This window comes from Schistocerca gregaria, chromosome 6 (genome assembly GCF_023897955.1).
Source record: "Schistocerca gregaria isolate iqSchGreg1 chromosome 6, iqSchGreg1.2, whole genome shotgun sequence".
Lineage (NCBI taxonomy): Eukaryota > Metazoa > Arthropoda > Insecta > Orthoptera > Acrididae > Schistocerca > Schistocerca gregaria.
Genome location: NC_064925.1, coordinates 274,719,600 through 274,738,266, shown reverse-complemented (window position 1 = coordinate 274,738,266; position 18,667 = coordinate 274,719,600). Strand labels below are relative to the sequence as shown.

At 38.4% G+C, this 18,667-nt stretch overlaps 1 protein-coding gene and 1 non-coding gene across 6 annotated transcripts in view; one reads left to right on the top strand and one right to left on the bottom strand.

Annotated features, from left to right (window-relative positions):
* Positions 1 to 8,435: 8,435 nt before the first annotated feature.
* LOC126277965 (lipase 1-like) overlaps positions 8,436 to 18,667 on the bottom strand; it is a 251,818-nt gene continuing 241,586 nt past the window's right edge. For 2 of the 5 annotated variants that reach the window (XM_049977613.1, XM_049977610.1), the window contains exon 8: positions 8,443 to 9,259. In XM_049977613.1, coding sequence (XP_049833570.1) covers positions 9,110 to 9,259 — 150 coding nt within the window. In that variant the 3' untranslated portion in view covers positions 8,443 to 9,109. Of the gene's footprint in view, positions 9,260 to 18,667 lie in introns of all 5 variants that reach the window. The other 3 variants (XM_049977614.1, XM_049977611.1, XM_049977612.1) reach the window with 3 other exon arrangements.
* Trnat-ugu (transfer RNA threonine (anticodon UGU)) lies at positions 10,746 to 10,820 on the top strand. Its single transcript has one exon. It is a non-coding gene; the product is annotated as a tRNA-Thr (tRNA).

Here is an 18,667-nt window from a genome sequence, read left to right as displayed (position 1 = left end):
TCTATTTGTGAGTTTTATTTATTTGGAATTGCTTAATATGAGTCTTTGTAAGAGTAATGATTAAGCAGTTTTATTGTGAGCCAATTGTAAACCTGTTCCATTATTCACCTGACTCCATCTAGTGTAGATGTGGTTGAGACCTTTGTCAGTATACTTGTGTTGTCACTAAACATCAGAGTATTTGAAGAGTCCTCCATTGTTCCTGATAAATCATTTATGTGGATCAAGGTTAATAGTGTGCCAAGTATCAAACCACATGTGACACCATATTTAATGTTCCCCCACACCAAATTCAGTCTTATCTCTGTCATACCATTTGTTAATGTGACACACTGGTTTTTGTTTGCTAAGACATGACTTCATCTATTCCAGGGGAATGCTATTAATCCACAACATTTTCTGTAGTAGAATTTTATGCTGTACACTTCCAAAGTAAAATCGCAGAAATTGATGACAGGGTAATTTGTCTTGTTTACTTCTGCCAGAACTAAGCGCATGAAATAACACATTGCCTTCTTACTAGAGAAGGCTTTAGGAAAGCCAAAATGACCAGTTGTTGAAATGCTATTGTCTCTCAAAAAATTTTCAGAACAGAGCAAGGTAATGAGATGCCCCCACCCCCATTTGTATGAACAGATGTTACTGTTGCGACGTGCCAATCATTCGAAGTGCTGCCATGCAATTAAGCGTGTCCTCTACAGGCTGCACTGTCTGCCAGCCATGCAGCAGAGCAGCTGCACCACCTAAGTGGCCAGCTGGCCACCGTCCGCTAGACTTAGACTTAGTGCAGATTTGACCATTATCGTGTACACATGCCTTACGTGGTCTACTCGCTCTGTGACTTACATGTATTGTGTTGTCTTTTGAAATATAAGTGTTCAACTTGACGTTATAACAGTTACTATTAAGTATATCAAACTTTCAGCAATTACTCATTTACTCATTGACTGATTACTAGAGACTGGAAAATTTCATGAAAACAGTAACACAAAGTTAGTTTTCAGTAAAATTGGCAATTTTTATGAGATATCACAAAATTTATAATTTTTCTGTACAAAAGTGTTAAAAATCTTAGGATCACAGTTTACTAGTTTTTGTAACTAATAGTTACTGAATGTTAAACGTCATTTTAACTTCTAACTCCTCAAGGCTGAGATTTATGTACACTGAAGTGACAAAGGCAGAGGATAGTACTATGAACAAATACAAATGGCAGTAGTATCACAAAAACAACGTACGAAAGGGCAGTGCATTGGCACAGCTTTCATTTGTACTCACACGATTCATGTGGAAAGGTTTCTGATGTGATTATTGCCTCATGACGGGAATTAACAGACCATTTTGGAAATTGTTAGGGAATTCAATATTCCAAGATCTATGGTGTCAATAGTGTGTCAAGAACACAAAATTTCAGGCATTACTTCTCACCATGGACAACGCAGTGGCAGATGGTCTTCATTAATGACCAAGAGCATTGGCTGTTGTGTAGAGTTGCCAGTGTTAATCGACAACCAACACTGCATGAAATAACCACAGAAATCAATGTGAGATATACGACGAATATATCCGTAATGACAGTGCAGCAGAATTTGGAGTTAATGGGCTATGGCAGCAGATGTGAACAGCATGACATCACCTGCAGTGTCTCTCCTGGGCTCATGACTGTATCGGTTGTGCCCTAGATGACTGGAAGACCATGGCCTGGTCAAATGAGTCAGTAGATAAGAGTTGATGGTAGGGTTTGAGTGTGGCACAGACCCCTTGAAGTCATGGACCCAAGTAACTATGCAAGCTAGTGATGGCTCCTTAATGGTGTTGGCTGAGTTTACATGGAATAGACTGGGTCCTCTGGTCCAGCTAAAACAATGGTTATGTTCAGCTACTTGGAGACAATATGCAGCCATTCATGGACTTCATGTTCCCAAATAACAATGGAATTTTTACAAATGACAATGAAACACATCACCAGGCTACAATTTTTCACAACTGGTTTGAAGAACATTGTGGACAATTAGAGCAAATGGTTTGGCCACCCAACAAGAATCCAATTGAACATTTCTGGGTCATAATCGAGAGGCCTGTTTGGCACAAAATCGTGCACCAGCAACACTTTTGCAATTATGGATGGCTATGGAGGAAGCATGGTTTAGTATTTCTGCAGGAGATGTCCAACAATGTGTCGAGTCCATGCCATGTGAATCGCTGCACTATACCTGCCAAAATGAGGGTTGACATTATATTACAAGGCATCTCATGACTTTTGCCACTTCATTGCATAATCCTAAACTGATGGTTTCTTTCACTCAGAATGAACTCTGATGTGATGAAGAAAATAGCACCACAATTACAAAAATAGCTCAGAATTCGGCCAAAAAGGGCCAAATTTGGCAAAAAATATTGAATTTGTCCAAAAAACACTGAATTTGACAAGAAAACCGAATTTGACAAGAAAACCAAATTTGGCAAAATTATCAACACCAAATTTGATTAAAAATACTATAACAACAAATTAGGCAAAAAGTAACATTGAATTTGGTAAAATTATAACACTGAACTTTACATTAAAAACACCGTATTCTATTAAAAAATACCATAATATGAAATTTGATAAAAAAGTAACATGAAATTTGACAAAAATACTGTCACAAATGTGGCAAAAGGTCACCAAATTTAGCAAAAGCTTATGCTTTATTTGGTAGAAACAACAGCAACTTTTGCAGAAAGTGATATCGAATGTGGGAAAAAAGAAAAAACTGAACCTGGCAAAAAAAACCACTGAATTTGGCAAAAAAGTTACCACGTTTGGCAAAAAAGTATACTGTTTTGGAAAAAACAACACTGCAGAGAATGACATCAGTTGTGGCAAAAAGCAAAAAAGACACCAGTCTGGGAAAAAAATAAAAAATACTAAATCTGGTAAAAAATACATCTAATGTGACAAATAAATAATAAAAAATTGAGCAAAATGTATTAACTAATTTGCAGCAATAACAACGAATCTGCCAAAAATAACACTGAAAAGTAAAATGATTTTTTCCCACCCCCTATTGATTACTGATTTATCTCAAGGGAGGGTGCTACAGGTCAGCTAAAGATTTTAATATTTCCATTGGAACACCTTTATAATCAAAAGAGTTGCTGTTTCTCAGTAATCTAATGAATTTTGTTACCTCTTTAACAGTACATTTGACAATAATGATGCCTGCATTGGGAGTATGTAATGCCTGTTAAATCTAATCAATCTGCTTTTGTTGACTCATTTTTGACCTTGACTTCCAACTGCTGTCGGGAAGAACTCAATTTTCTTAGTGGCCAATGATCTGAATCTACCATCATATGTCTCTCAGCCTACTGTCATGTGAGTGTTAAATATCATTTGCATTAATAAGTTTATTTATTTCATGCCTAATAATGCTCCAAGCTTCATTTGCTTTGTTCTGGGTATTTTGATTTTTTTGTTTGTAGTTCATGGTTTTTAGTCTTTAAAGACTAGTGAAGAACTTTAAAATAGTACTTGGTGCACTAAATAAAGGTGGTCTTCTGACAAAGATAATGTGGTCCCAGAAGTCAGCAATCTTTTTTTTCTTCTCTTTATTTTGTCTCCACTGCAACTGTCCCTGACTTGTAAAATAGAACAAGTTCCACATCTAGAATCTTTTTTAAACATCCAAACTTGTTAATCTGCCAATTTCAAGGAAAAAAACAAGATTTTATGCTAGGAAATTATTTATATTTGTAATCACAGTAAACAGTTACACATTCAGAATACAAATGGTTCATGAACTAAAGTGCTGTACGGAAGTATTTTAGTTCCAAATTATTAAACTAAAAAAAGGAAAATAAAATAAAATAAAAATGAATCTGCAGAAGTAGCAGATTTAAACTGCACAACAGTATGCCAACTAAACAATTTTTCTAATTGTAAATGAAAAGGTGGGTAATGAGGTCGAAGTAATCAGCAGTTGGGGATTATAGGTGACTTGTATCACATGCAGTAAGTGGTTGCACAGAAGTAAAGCGTGGTGAGTAATTAAAAAGAGATACACCTGATATTTGCAGAAGTTATGTGGATGAAACCTTACCTCCATCCTCAGGGAACTATATGCAGATTTCTTTGACTAAAAATTAGCGCCAATGTTAGAGCCCTGATTATGCAGTGTATGAATTAGTGAACAGTTGTTTAGACCACAGGTAAGTATACTTGATATGTAAACTAGGAAAATGGATCACAAACGCTGCTAACAGTTCACTCCTTTGGATGTTGCACATTGTGGAATTAACAGAAAACAACATGGTTCAGGTTAACACTAGGCACTATCATATTCATGAAAGTTAGTATCATATGGTACTGATCAGTGCTTTAGTGGATTTGGTATATGATATTAGAGGAACTTTTAATGACTTGTCAGGCCACAGTGTTACATAAAGACACCCAGATAATTTTATGATAATGTAAGTGGCTGGTAAAGAAGATGAATTGTTCTGAGTTTGGACACTAGTGTAGAAAGTGAAAGTCATTGAAAGCTATAAATGCAAACTGTTTTAGGATGTCTGATAATGTGTAAAATTTAATTACTAAATAATACTGAAGGTACAAGAATAGTATTTAAAACCTCTCACAAATTTATAGAGAATATGAGTTGTGTATTGAAACTATATTGTACTGAAATTGTCCAACACAACCTTCCCTCTTGTATATGAACTTTTTTTTTTTTTTTTTTACAATAAACTATTGTGTAGTAATTGTAGAATATCAAGAACCATTCCTTCAGGGCATTCATTTTCTCCTAGTGCATATTTTGTAATAAATGTGTGTAACTAATTTTTGTATGGTACATTTCATATCATGAGCTTGACCATCAACATAAGCTACTGAACATAAAGCTAATCTATCTACACAAATGAAAAGTGTAAGTGTTCATTTTTACAAAATCATAAATCTAAGTAAGTTCTTCATTGATTGCTTTAAAATTTTTACACAGCATTGAATTAAAATATGTGCCTGTTTTATACATGTATTAAAGTGCCACAAATAATATCTACTGAAGAACCAAAGAAACTGGTACTGCTGCCTAATATTGTGTAGGCCACCACGAGCATGCAGAAGTGCTGCAGCATAACACAGCATGTACTCGACTAATGTCTGAAGTAGTGCTGGAGGGAACTGAGACCATGAATCCTGCAGGGCTGTCCATAAATCCATAAGAGTCCGAGGGAATGGAAATCTCTTCTGAACAGCTTGTTGCAAGGCAAGGTGTTCCACATATGCTCAATAATGTTCGTGTCTGGGGAGTTTGGTGGGCAGCAGAAGTGTTTAAACTCAGAAGAGTGTTCGTGGAGCTACTCTGTAGCGGTTATGGATGTGTGAGGTGCTGCATTGGCTTGCTGGAATTGCCCATGTCTGTAGGAAAGCACAATGGACATGAATGGATGCAGGTGATCAGACAGGATACCAGTCAGATGTGTATCTACACATATCAGGGATCCCATATTACTTCAACTGCACATGCACCACACCATTACAGAGCCTCCATCAGTTGAACAGTTCCCTGATGGACATGCAGGGTCCATGGATTCATAAGGTTGTCTCCATACCCGTACACGTCTATCCCCTCGATACAATTTGAAATAGACTTGTCTGACCAGTCAACATGTTTCCAGTCATCAACAGTCCAATGTCGGTGTTGATGGGCCCAGGCGAGGTGTAAAGCTTTGTGTCATGTGGTCATCAAGGGTACACAAGTGGGCCTTTGGGTCCGAAAGCCCATATTGATAATGTTTCATTGAATGGTTCACATGCTGACACTTATTGATGGCCCTGCATTGAAATCTGTAGCAATTTGTGGAAGGGTTGCCCTTCTGTCATGTTGAACAATTCTCTTCAGTTGTTGTTGGTCATATTCTTGCAGGATCTTTTTCTGGCACAACAATGTAAGAGATTTGATGTTTTACCAGATTCCTGACATTCACGGTACATTCATGAAATGGTCATACAGAAACATCCCCACTTGATCATTACCTTGGAGATGTTTTGTCACATCGCTCATGCACCGACTAATACACCAGGTTCAGACTCACTTAAACTTAGTAACTTGCCATTGTAGCAGCAGTAACCGATCTAACAAACATACCAGATACTTGTTGTCTTCTATACGCATTGCTGACCATGGCACCGTATTCTGCCTGTTTACATATCTGTGTATTTGAATACTCATGCCTATACCAGTTTCTTTGGTGCTTCAGTGTTTAAATACGAAGGCTATTACATTACGCTTTGGAATTAAAAATAAATAAAGTATTGGATTTTTTTTATTATGTGTGGATGAAAGCCACACTTAAATACTACTTTTCTACATAGTTGGCATTTAAATTAAGGCACTTATCGTAGTGATAGACGAACTTGGAAATTCCTTCATTGTAAAATTCGGCTGCTTGCGCCTTCAACCACGTGGTTACCTCTTCTTGAAGCTGTGCGTCGTCATCAAAACGCTGCATAGCCAACCACTTCTTCATTGCTGGGAATAAGTGGAAGTCGCTCAGTGCCAGGTCGGGACTGTACGGCGGATGAGGAAACAACTCCCACTTAAAAGATTTGAGAACTTCACGAGTGGCATTTGCCGTGTGGGCCCGGGCGTTGTCGTGAATCAGCAAGATCTTTGAGCCCAACTTTCCCCTGCGCTTGTTTCATATTTCTCTTCTGAGGTTGTGCAGAGTTTGGCAACACCTTTGAGAGTTTATTGTAGTGCCTTTTGCCAGGAAATCCACAAAAATCACATCTTTTCTGTCCCAAAAGTCGCCATCACCTACCTGGCCGACATTGTCTGTATGTATTTCTTGGGTTTTTGGGGGGAATTTGTGTGCCCCCACTGCATTGACTGCAATTTTGTCTCGCAGTTCACATGCTTAACCCATGTTTCGTCACCAGTAAAGATGCGATCGAGTAATGAGTCGCCATCTTTCTTGTAAGCGTCCAAAAACCTTAACGCTGCAGCCATTTGCTGATGTTTGTGAATCTCTGTCAAGATTTTTGGTATCCATCTTGCACAAAACTTGTGGTAACCAAGCTTTTCGGTAATGATTTCATGCAACAAACTTCATGAAATTTGTGGAAAACTCATAGAGTGTTCCGTTATTGTGAAATTACGGTTTTCACGGACCGCGGCATCGACTTTTTCGACAAGTTCGGCAGTCACTATACTGAGTCTTCCACTTCGCTCTTTGTCGTGAACATTAGTTCGGCCATTTTTAAATTTTATGACCCATTGACGCACTCCACATTCAGTGATTATGTTGTCCCCATACACTTCACAAAGCTGCCGATAGATTTCTATCAGTGTACAGTTTTTTGCAGTAAGAAACCTTATTACAGCATGCACTTCACACTTCGCGGCATTTTCATTTAACGCTGACATTTTAAACTGTCACAGTAACTCAACGGGGTACAGCACGAACCTCTCACTAGCTCGGCAGGATGCTGACTGAGCGGCTGAATGCCATGACACCAAGGTGGCCGCGCTAGCCCCACCCCTAACGGACACAAATGAAAATGTAATGTACTTTGTGGATAGCCCTTGTATATATGTAATAATTGTATGGCAAACCAATAAAAATGTAAATGTTCTTATGTACAAAACCATAAATCCCCAAAAGTTATTCACCGATTACTTTGAAATTTTGAAACAACATTGTATTTGAATACGCGCATGTTTTTATATAAACTATGGCACTCCAGTAGGTATATAAAAACACCTGCTGGAGGGCCGTATGGTATATAAATTCATATATTATTATTTAAGAAATAAAAATTTAATTCATATATACCAGTAGATGTATAGAAACACACTCCTATTTGAATGCAACATTGTGTCAAAATTTCAAAAGAATTGATGAAGAAGTATTGAGGATTTAAGATTTGAACAAAGAATATGAGATCGTGCTTCAGTAGGCATATAAAAACATGTGTGTATTCAAATGCAACGTTGTTTGAAAATTTCAAAGCACTTGGTTAAAAACTTTTGCAGATTTACAATTTTGTACAGATGAACATTTACACCCACATAAATAAAAATGTAGATGTTCATGTGTTCAAAATCTGAAAGTTCTTCACTGATTGCTCAAAAATTATGACACAATGTTGGATTCTAATATGCAGATGGTTTTATATACCTATTTTTTGAAATATTTGTTATATGTAAATAAATATGTAATATGCAGAGAGAAGATGTTGTTACCGAAGCTCTCAGAAAGCTCTTGACCAATTTATTTTAAATACATTTTTACATAATACTCTAATGAACATTCAGATGGACGTAGGTATTAGTGAAACATTGTTGTCAACCAGGAAAGTTGTATTTATGGGTTACTGGTTTATATTTTGCTTAATCTGAATATGCAAAAACAATGAACAAGGCCCAAGGCCAGAGAGAGGAGGCAAGAAGGAGATGGATGCAGGGGTGGGAGGATAGAAAGTGGAAAGAAGGTGATGGACAGAGAGAGGGGGAGAAGGGGACAAAGAAAGTACGAGAGGAGAAGATGGAAACAGAAAGGGGGAAAGAGGAGATTGATGGAATTGGGAGGAGGGGAGAAGGAGATTAGGATGTATACGCAATTACCATGCATTTTATAAATGTGTTCTAACAGTTTTCTTTCTTTTCCATTTAACCAGACTGAGCCACAGAAACATATGACTGGGAGTAATGAATATGTTTTCTGTTCATGTGCACAGCCTGATTCAATTTATGTAAGGCATGGAAAGTTGAACATCGCTGTTTCAATAATAAGAAATATGAAATTCACTGTCATACATTTCTTTATTCCATTTGCTCTAAAAATGGTTTTATTCCAGCATAATTTAGTATGTATTTGAATATCTTCTCTTTGGATGACTTCCATTAAGCTTTTAGTAGAATCTTTTTTTTTCAGACTGTTATACGTTTTATACTGGTCATGAGGGTCTGTGAGTGAAAGAATCATGTATGGAAAGGTTTCATATGTTCCTGTAACTACTCTGGTTATATTCTACTGCACTACTCAGACTTTTTCCTTGTAATTTTCCAGCATTTCAGTAATATGTTACTAAATAATGTTTTGATTAACATAACCCATTTTGTCAATAACTTTTTATTATCTTAGTTAAATTATCATACAATACTTCTTTGGCATTGTCAGAAATAAGGAAGTCAATATGAGTGAACTTTTTATCTGGCACTTCAAATAATCCAATGCGCAGAGGAAGTGCACCAAATAACCTCTCGGCCTCCTATAGGACAACAAAAGTGCAGATTATTAACAATAATATTAACAATATTATTATTCAAATACAATAATAAATTTTGACACATATTATTGAAATTCTCTGACACATATTATTGAAATTCTCCAGAAATAGAATCTTCAAAAATTTAATGTTCAGTGTAATGAGATCATGGAGACAGAAAATGTTTCAAGTTCTGTGCAGATTCTTAAAACGAAACTGAGGTCTAAGTCTGTTACACAGGCCTCACTGAATTAGTTAGCACAGTCATTATGAACTGTGGTAGTATTAGTCTCATGATGTACATTTATGTATCACTTGATTTGAGTCAGATCAAAAATTTGTGATAAAAGTTTATTACTATCAAAGTAAGTAAATACTAGCAACAGTAATGGAGTCTGTTATGGAAAACAGTTAATTGATGAGTATGATACTAATTTAACATCTTGTTCAACTCCTTCTAGATGGGTTTTCTACTGAATATTAGCATTTATCTCACAAAATTTCAGGTAGCATTCTGTTTAAAAGATCTAATTTCATACTGAGTATGTTTCTGTCTATTATTCAGGGGGTTCCAAAATACATGGCAATATTTCAGAGTGAGGTTCAGCACATTGAGCAGATAAAAAAAATGTCATATGAACGTGGGTCGAGAAACGGATATTTATTGAGATGTCAGACATGGGCAACAGTTATCACGTACATTACTAACACTCCCTATGAACTCACTCTAACCGCCCCTCAGCCCTGTGTGACAATACTGTAATGTGACTGTGATCTCCACGGACTGTGGCCAGGCTGGAATTACTGTACTTTGGGGCAGGCCCTACAGACCGCTTTGGCAGACAGTATGGTACAATCCTATTTATACATGCACTACTGCTGCTCTCATATGGTGTGTTTCTCCAGGCAAGGTTATGCACTAATGTAATGTTGCACTGTGATTGACTGCTGATTCTCCTTTCTTTATGTATTGTTTTAGACCACAGGTGGGCAACCGGCAGCCCGCAGGCTGGATCCAATCCATGATTGATTTCAATCCCGCCCGTGGATAACATTCGCAGGAGAGGACAAGCTGCTCACACTCTATTCCACCTGAGACACATTTTTGGGTATTACTGACAATGCTTGGCTAAGCTTGGCGCACATTTGCAGCTCATGATTCAGACCAGTGAAAGACCAGTGAAAGTCTTGCTAGTGATTTTTGTTCATGGTGTAGATGTGGATTTCAAAAAAATGAAAGAATGATTAGCATTAGAGCCATTAAAAGGAACCAATACTGGTGAAAACGTTTTTCACAGAGTTGAAAATTGAATGCTGGATGCACACGCATTGCCCGAACTCTTACGGGACTAAGTAAGATTGTCTGCTGCGAGTAATGAGTGTAACGGGCAGGGACACTACGAATGTAGTGTGTGGACATTCAGTTGAGAATGTAGATCTCACTGGGAGTGTGCAAGGTATAAATCCCTGCAGTCGCACTATCCTCTCTGCCCTTGGTGGCTCAGATGGATAGAGCATCTGCCATGTAAGCAGGAGATCCCGGGTTCGAGTCCCGGTCGGGGCACACATTTTCAACTGTCCCTGTTGATGTATATCAGTGCCTGTTGACAGCTTAGGGTCTTGTTTAATTATCATTTCACATAAAGCTTCTGTTTACTGTATGTGCTTGTTCACTAATCATTTACGCTCCTGTCCAGCTTTCCAACAACAACGGCAGCTAATGTGCCACTCTGTAGCCCACCTCTACTTACCATTATGTACACAACAATACCAATATAAGAAAACTGTGCAGTGATTGCAGCAGAGCTGCTGCATGACATGGATGTTTGCACAGGTGTCTCGGCCTCTGATGGGTTAGGATGAGCCTGTGATTAGGCTGGAATATGAAGTGCTGGGTAGGTGGATTGGGCAGGTCTTGCATCTGGATCTTCCACAGGGAAGGATCTTCCACAGGGAAGGATCTTAGGTGAGCTGTCCCTCAGTTCAGGGCATGATGATAGATAATCAAAGCCCTGATGAAGGATGTGGTTCAGTTGTTTCAGTCCCGTGGCGTATTCGGTGACGAAGGAGGCATGTCTTAGTAGCTGATTCTTGGGAGTGGTGGGAGGATTTGAGGTGTGTGAGACTTCCAACATACTAGGCAAGGGAGTTCTTGAGACTGGAGATCCACTGTCCTCGGTAGCCAGGCTGAATGGGAGAGATTTTTTGGTGTCAAAGGGGTGGCAGCTGTCAAAATGCAGGTGCTGTTGGTGGTGATGCATTTAATGTGGACAGAGGTGTGGTTGGAGCCATCAGAGAGGATGAGATCAATGTCCAAGAAAGTGAGACACCTGTTGAGGACAACTAGGTGAAGCAGATGGGAGAGAGGAGGTGTTGAGATTGTGAAGGAATGAGGAAAGCTTGTCTTGGCACTGAGTCCATATCATGAAGATATCATCAGACTGGTATAGGAGGGTCCACGGAAGTGCCCATGGCTATGCCACAGATTTTGTATGTATATGTTCCCTTCAAAGGACAAGTAGTTGTGTGTTAAGATAAAGCTTGTAAGCTGTATGAGTAATTATGTAGTAACCAGACTTCAAATCCACTAGCTAGACTCAGGGTCAAGACAACCTTTCCTCATTCCTTCACAACCTCAACAACTCTCCCATCCACTTCACCTTGTTCTTCTCAACCCAGCATGCCACTTTCCTGCATATTGACTTACCCCTCTCTGATGGCTTCATCCACACCTCTGTCCAAATTAAATGCACCAACCACCAACAGTAGATGCATTTCGAAGGTGCCATCCTTTCCACACCAAAAAATCCTTCCCATACAGCTGGCCACCCGAGACAGCATATCTGCAGTGACAAGAACTTCCTTGCCCCATATGCTGAAGGTATCACAATGGCCTTCACAGACAGGAACTATCTCCCAGACCTGGTCCACAAAAAGATTTCCTATGCCATATCTCTACACACTCCCAATTCTCCCACCAACCTCCCGGAACAAGCTAAAAAGAGTGTCTGTCCCCCTTCGTCACCCAGTAACACCTCGGGCTAGAATAGTTGAACCACAACCTTCATCAGGGCTTTAATTGTATATCATCATTCCCTGAAATGAGAGACATCCAACCCAAGAGCCTTCCCATAATTATACATCATCATGCCCTGAAATGAAGGACACCCTACCCAAGATCCTTCCCAACCCTTCCAGAGTGGTGTTCCATCGCTCACTCCACTCCACAACATCCTAGTCCATCTCTATATCACTCCCAATACCATCCCAAAGCCAAAGGAATCACATCTTTGCAGAAGATCCAATTGCAAAACCTGCCCAGTCCACCCACCCAGCACTTCTTATTGCAATCCTGTCACAGTCTTTTCCTACCTCATCAGAGGCTGGGACTGTGAAATCAGCATGTCACACATAAGCTCTGCTGCAACCATTGCACAGTTTTTATAGTGGTATGACTACCAACCAGCTGTCTACCAGGGTGACTGGCCACTGCCAAACTAGTGGCCAAGAGTTAAGTGGACCACCCTGTGGCACAACATGTAGCTGAACATAACGTGCTTGATTTCAATGGCTGCTTCAAAATGCATGCATCTTGAGCCTTTCCTCCACCAACATCTTTTCTGAACTGCACAGGTGAAAGTTATCATTAGAACACATTCTCCGCATACAAAATTATCCTGGCCTCAACCTACAATAACATACTGTACCCACAACCTCCTCCCAACAGTTTCTGCCCTCATCTATCCTATAACCTCCTCTCAGTTCATGTAGCCTCACCCTCATTATGTGCCACTCTCTGCCAATGCACCTGCCAGTCTTTTCCTCTCTCTGCTATTCTCCTTTTCCACTCCCATTTTCCCAGCCCCTCCCTCCCCCACAGCCTTCCAGTATTGCGTCTGGCAGCCTTGTCTTGCTGCCTTCAAGTCCTTGCACTTTCCACAAGACAGCTCACGTCTGTCCTACCACCAATACTCTGTTAGCCTTCCCCCTTCCCCACCCCACTTCATGCCTGCTTCCATTCAATGGAACAGTTGCAGTCTGGCTAGAACATCAGGAGATAGTCGTCAGGTGTGCATGACATGTGGCTGCTTGTGTGAATGTGTATGTGTTTTTCTTTTTTTCTGAAGAAGACTTTGCTCAAGAGCCTATTGTGTAATAGCCTTTTTGTTGTGCCTGTCCCCAACTTAATGTGTCATCTTTATGGTGAATAGCAGTCTATATTTTTCATAGTTGTTGATATTCCATGCTGTACTTTCCATTGTTTCACACTCAGATAATTTTGCGTAGGGTGGCTGATGAAGTATGCTTTTAATTTAGGTTGGGTTGGTAGGGATTCACAATTTCTTGCTTTATCAAACAATGGGATGCCCCCCCTTCCCACCCCCACCCCTACAGAGATACGTACACACACAGCCATTTGTGTGTGTGTGTGTGTTTTCATTAACTCATGAAGAACTTTGTCTCACTTATCCAACACTCTGATTTGAAATGTGCATGTCTGCTGCTTAATTTATTGTGTTATGTTAGATGAGAGGTTGTTGAATAACTTTACAGCAAAGCATACAACTCCATTCTGAATTTTAGTAGCCTGTATTCCTCAAAATACAGGAACAATTATAAACTTTTCCATCTCGCAGAACTTAGAAAAGTAGTTCATTTTCCTCATCCCCTTTTACAGTATTCAATAATCCTGCATCAGTGGAATAACTTGATGGGGAATGAAATCCACTCAACTGTTATTTGTGTTATGAACTCAGGGATGTCACACTACAACCGTTTAATAAAATAAGATGAAATTGGTTTAAAATATTGTGTTTTCAGCATTGTAAGTAGACACATTGTCATGTTGCAATAGCAGACATCCAGACATTGAAGTGATGTGACATTATTGGCACATCTCTGTTGCAATTAGCTACACCTGTGACAAAAAAGGGGCACCATGTCCTTCGAGATACTGTAGTGCATAAAAGAATCCATGTACAGGCTCACTTGGCAGTATCACTGCGAGCATAGTATTGTGACACTTTCACTTGGGCCTTAGTTTGCAATGTATTTTTTCATTGCCAACATGGACAGCTTGTTAGAAGTGTAATCATATAATTCAGATTTAAATCCAGAGTTTAATTTTATGTGCTCTAATTGAGGATAGGGGCCACCATAATTGTTGAGGTAACAACAAGCATTTGATGTGATATTCAGAATACAATCTTAACTGCATGGGAGGTAGGATACTCCCATTCTCAGTAGCTTCAGGGAGATGGAGGAGTTTCTCCCAAATCCAAACACAGTGTGGCACTCTGGAAAGCTTCCACTACACCATATGCAAAGAGTTTACCATGATGCAATGGAAACTTTTCTGTTTGTAAGTTCAGCAAAATTCAGTAACAAGTGATTCTGCCAAGTGGCAGCACCAGCTAGAAAATGATTGTTAGCCATACAGGGAGCTGAACTAATGAGAGTCCCCATTAGTATGTAACAAGCCACTCACTTTGGAGCCACAACACTGATTGGCTGAGATGCCTAAATGTTAAACAAATTTTGAGAGTTGCTCAGAACTTGTAAAATTGTGGAGTCATTAATGATCCTTTGAGATATGACAAAGGTTGACCCAGTGGATCCATGATGCACAGTGTTATCATAGTTAAAGTATTTTAGTGTAGGCCTGCTTGATTTTGTGGGACAGCTTTGCTGCAGCAATAGCACATTGGCAGTTGTAACTTCCAGTATATAGGGTAAGGTGATTTAGTGCAAGCTTGTATTGATACTCAGTAGCAGTTTTGTATTGGATCTTGGAGGTAATAGTTAACTGGAGGATGCACTGGGCAAAGAAACTGGCATGGCGAAGTTTATTTAAGTATAAATAAACTGTATTGTTTCCATAAAGACAGGAATGTTTCATTTTAGTGTGACTTACTGACCTTAATCACTTTTAACTCACATACCGAGTTTTTTTTTAAGATTTCAACAGTTAGTGGAAGAAGCTGGTTTGCATGTAAGGGATGCTGCTAACATCTTATGTTTTGAATCAAATGACAAAACCAGGAAATTCCTCTGAGAGAAATGAAATTGCTGCAGAGTAGTGATTAGTTTTGTTGGAGTTGTGACTTTCTATTCTTGTCTCTTGAATCAAAGTGAGATAAGTGACTCTTATCGAAAATTATTTCACTAAGTCAAGTGTATTAGTGTCGAGAGTTGTCCTGGTCTTACCATTACAGTTCCTTTGCTCACAGTTGGAAGTTAGTATATGTTTATTTTATTTATGTATATAAATATTTTGGGGATCATTTTATCCATGTGAAGCACTAGGATATGGAATGCATCAAAGAATACATAAATGAAAATCACATAGAACATGTAACAAGGAAACATACAGTTAGTTTACAAAAAGCAATAGCAAGAAAAATAAAAATACACAACTAGAACAAAAACAAGAAGCAAAGTGAAGAAAAGCGATAAACAAGAAAAATATATACATTACAGATATATATGTCTCTGATAAAAAATTCATCGAATTAATAAAAAGTTTTATCATGTAAACACATCTTTATTTTATTGTTTTAATAATTCACTGCTACTATGCATACTTTTGACATTATTTGACAGTGAATTAAATATTGTAATACTTGAACTTTGGTATATTTCACTGGTTTCCTTGTGCACAGGATTGTAAAAAATGAAGCTCATAATGGAATAAACATATTGGATAGTTGTGGTACGTATCTTCAGTATTTTAAAAAGAACAGTGCAGGAAGTTATCAGGGGACAACTCCTTCCTGCAGAAAGAAAGTTTTCTTTGGTGTGAGAGCATTGCGCCAGAGTGGAGGCATCCAAAGGAAGTGGACTTTGTGACGCTGACGTCTCCAGTATGTAAGATTGTCCTAATGGCAAAAGTAGCTGAAGACTGCTATCTATGTGAAGGCCTAAGAATGTGGTATTTCCTGTCTGTGATGTACAATAGATGTCTCTTGTGGGATTTTGTGATCAGAACTGAACTGTATATAATTAGCTTTGGTCAGTTTTATTGAAAGTAAGTTTACTTTGAGTCAGCTTAGGATATCTGAAATTAATTTGTTGGCATCAACTCTAGATTGGTGAAATGTTTGTTGTTAGTCTTCAGCTCCCTGTAAAGATGTATGTAATTATAAGACCAAAAGAAAAAACTGACATTCTGTAAACCATGTTAATGTTGTTTTTAAAGCAAAAAATGGTGCACAATGTGGCAACAAAAATTTATGATCATGTAATCAGTGACATAAAATTTCCAACAGGCAGCAAAGTAATATTTATAAACAAACTGAAGAAGTTTCTGCTTGACAACTCCTTCTATTCTGTAGAAGAACTGCTATTATTGTAGTGTGTAAAAATTGGTGGTTAGGAATCACTAATCTGTATATTGAAAAATAAATAAATAAAATAAACTAAAAAAATAAAATAGAAAGAAACTTCCACATGGGAAAAATATATTAAAAACAAAGATTCCAAGACTTACCAAGCGGGAAAGCGCCGGCAGACAGGCACATGAACAAAACACACAAACACACACACAGAATTACTAGCTTTCGCAACCGATGGTTGCTTCTTCAGGAAGGAGAGGGAAAGACGAAAGGATGTGGGTTTTAAGGGAGAGGGTAAGGAGTCATTCCAATCCCGGGAGCGGAAAGACTTCCCTTAGGGGAAAAAAAGGACAGGTGTACACTCACACACACACACACACACACACACACACACACACACACACACACACACACACACGTATCCATCCGCACATACACACATACACACAGGTGTATGTGCGGATGGATATGTGTGTGTGTGTGTGTGTGTGTGTGTGTGTGTGCGAGTGTACACCTGTCCTTTTTTTTCCCCTAAGGGAAGTCTTTCCGCTCCCGAAACTAAAAAAATACTTATACATGTTCAGCATGTCACCATGTTTACAAATTAATTTGTGATTTGAATGGAAAATGACTCATTCCACATCATTACCATTTATCATGTAAAATGACCCTTGGAATGAGAAACTAACTGGAAAATTAACTAACTCTTGGAGGTATAATTTTAGTCAGCTCCTCATTTCTCCTCTGATGGCATAGATGCACACTCTATTGAGAAGTATTTTGTAATCCACACAGACAAAGGACTAGATACTTCACAAAATGCACCAACTGGCTTAATTTTTGTGCATAGGGATTCCAAAACGTTGACTTCCACTGATGATGACAGTTTCAGAATACAGTACATTTTCAAGGATTTTTGCAAATGTGGTCAAGACGGAGAGAGGTTGATAGTTTGTGACATAATGTGTCTACCTTTTTGTCGAGAGGCTTTACCACTGGAAGTGTCAAGACACCCTGATCTGAACAGACTGGTCGAAGTTTACTGGAAATACTATCTACACCTGATAATCCATTACCTTTTAAAGAGCCAGTGGTTTTCTTTATTTCATTTCCAGTTATGGTGGATATTTTTGTGGTGGATATATTTATCTCACTTATAGGATTAGGAGAATGTTTTAGTATTCCCGAAGCACTTTCTAAGTAGCCTTTTCAGCCCATTTGCTCAGCACCACTTGCAAAATAAGCATTACAGGATTATGCTATTATCTCTTGGTTGCTTATATGTTTATCAGCAGTATTTAAGACACTGTCTTTGGTTTTACTGGCACATTTTGGGCCTGTCTCACTCCTTATTAGGTTCCAGATTGTTTTGGTTTTGGAGCTAAAATATGAACTTTTTGTTTAGTTTGATCACTATTTTACAATACTTTTTGTAATGATTGTAATGTACAATTCTTGTTTTTGTTTGCAAGATATGCTTTCTCTTTTGTGGTCCATACTTCTTCTGTGGTATCTTTGGGCTGATTCTTGTGAATTCTTTTTGGAAAGAAACCTTCAAATACAGTTGATAATCTGATTGTACTTGGAATTGACATCTCTTCTGCAGCATACAGGGTAGTTCATTGACTGTGACTGGGCGAAATATCTCACGAAATAAGTATCAAACGAAAAAACTACAAAGAATGAAACTTGTCTAGCTTGAAGGGGGAAACCAGATGGCGCTATGGTTGGCCTGCTAGATGGTGCTGCCATAGGTCAAACAGATATCAACTGCGTCTTTTAAAAATAGGAACCCCCATTTTTTATTACATATTCGTGTAGTACGTAAAGAAATATGAATGTTTTAGTTGGACCACTTTTTTCGCTTTGTGATAGATGGCACTGTAATAGTCACAAACATATGGCTCACAATTTTAGATGAACAGTTGGTAACAGGTAGGTTTTTTAAATTAAAATACTGAACGTAGGTACGTTTGAACATTTTATTTTGGTTGTTCCAATGTGATACTGTACCTTGTGAACTTATCATTTCTGAGAACGCATGCTGTTACAGCACAATGTTCGCATATGCATTGAC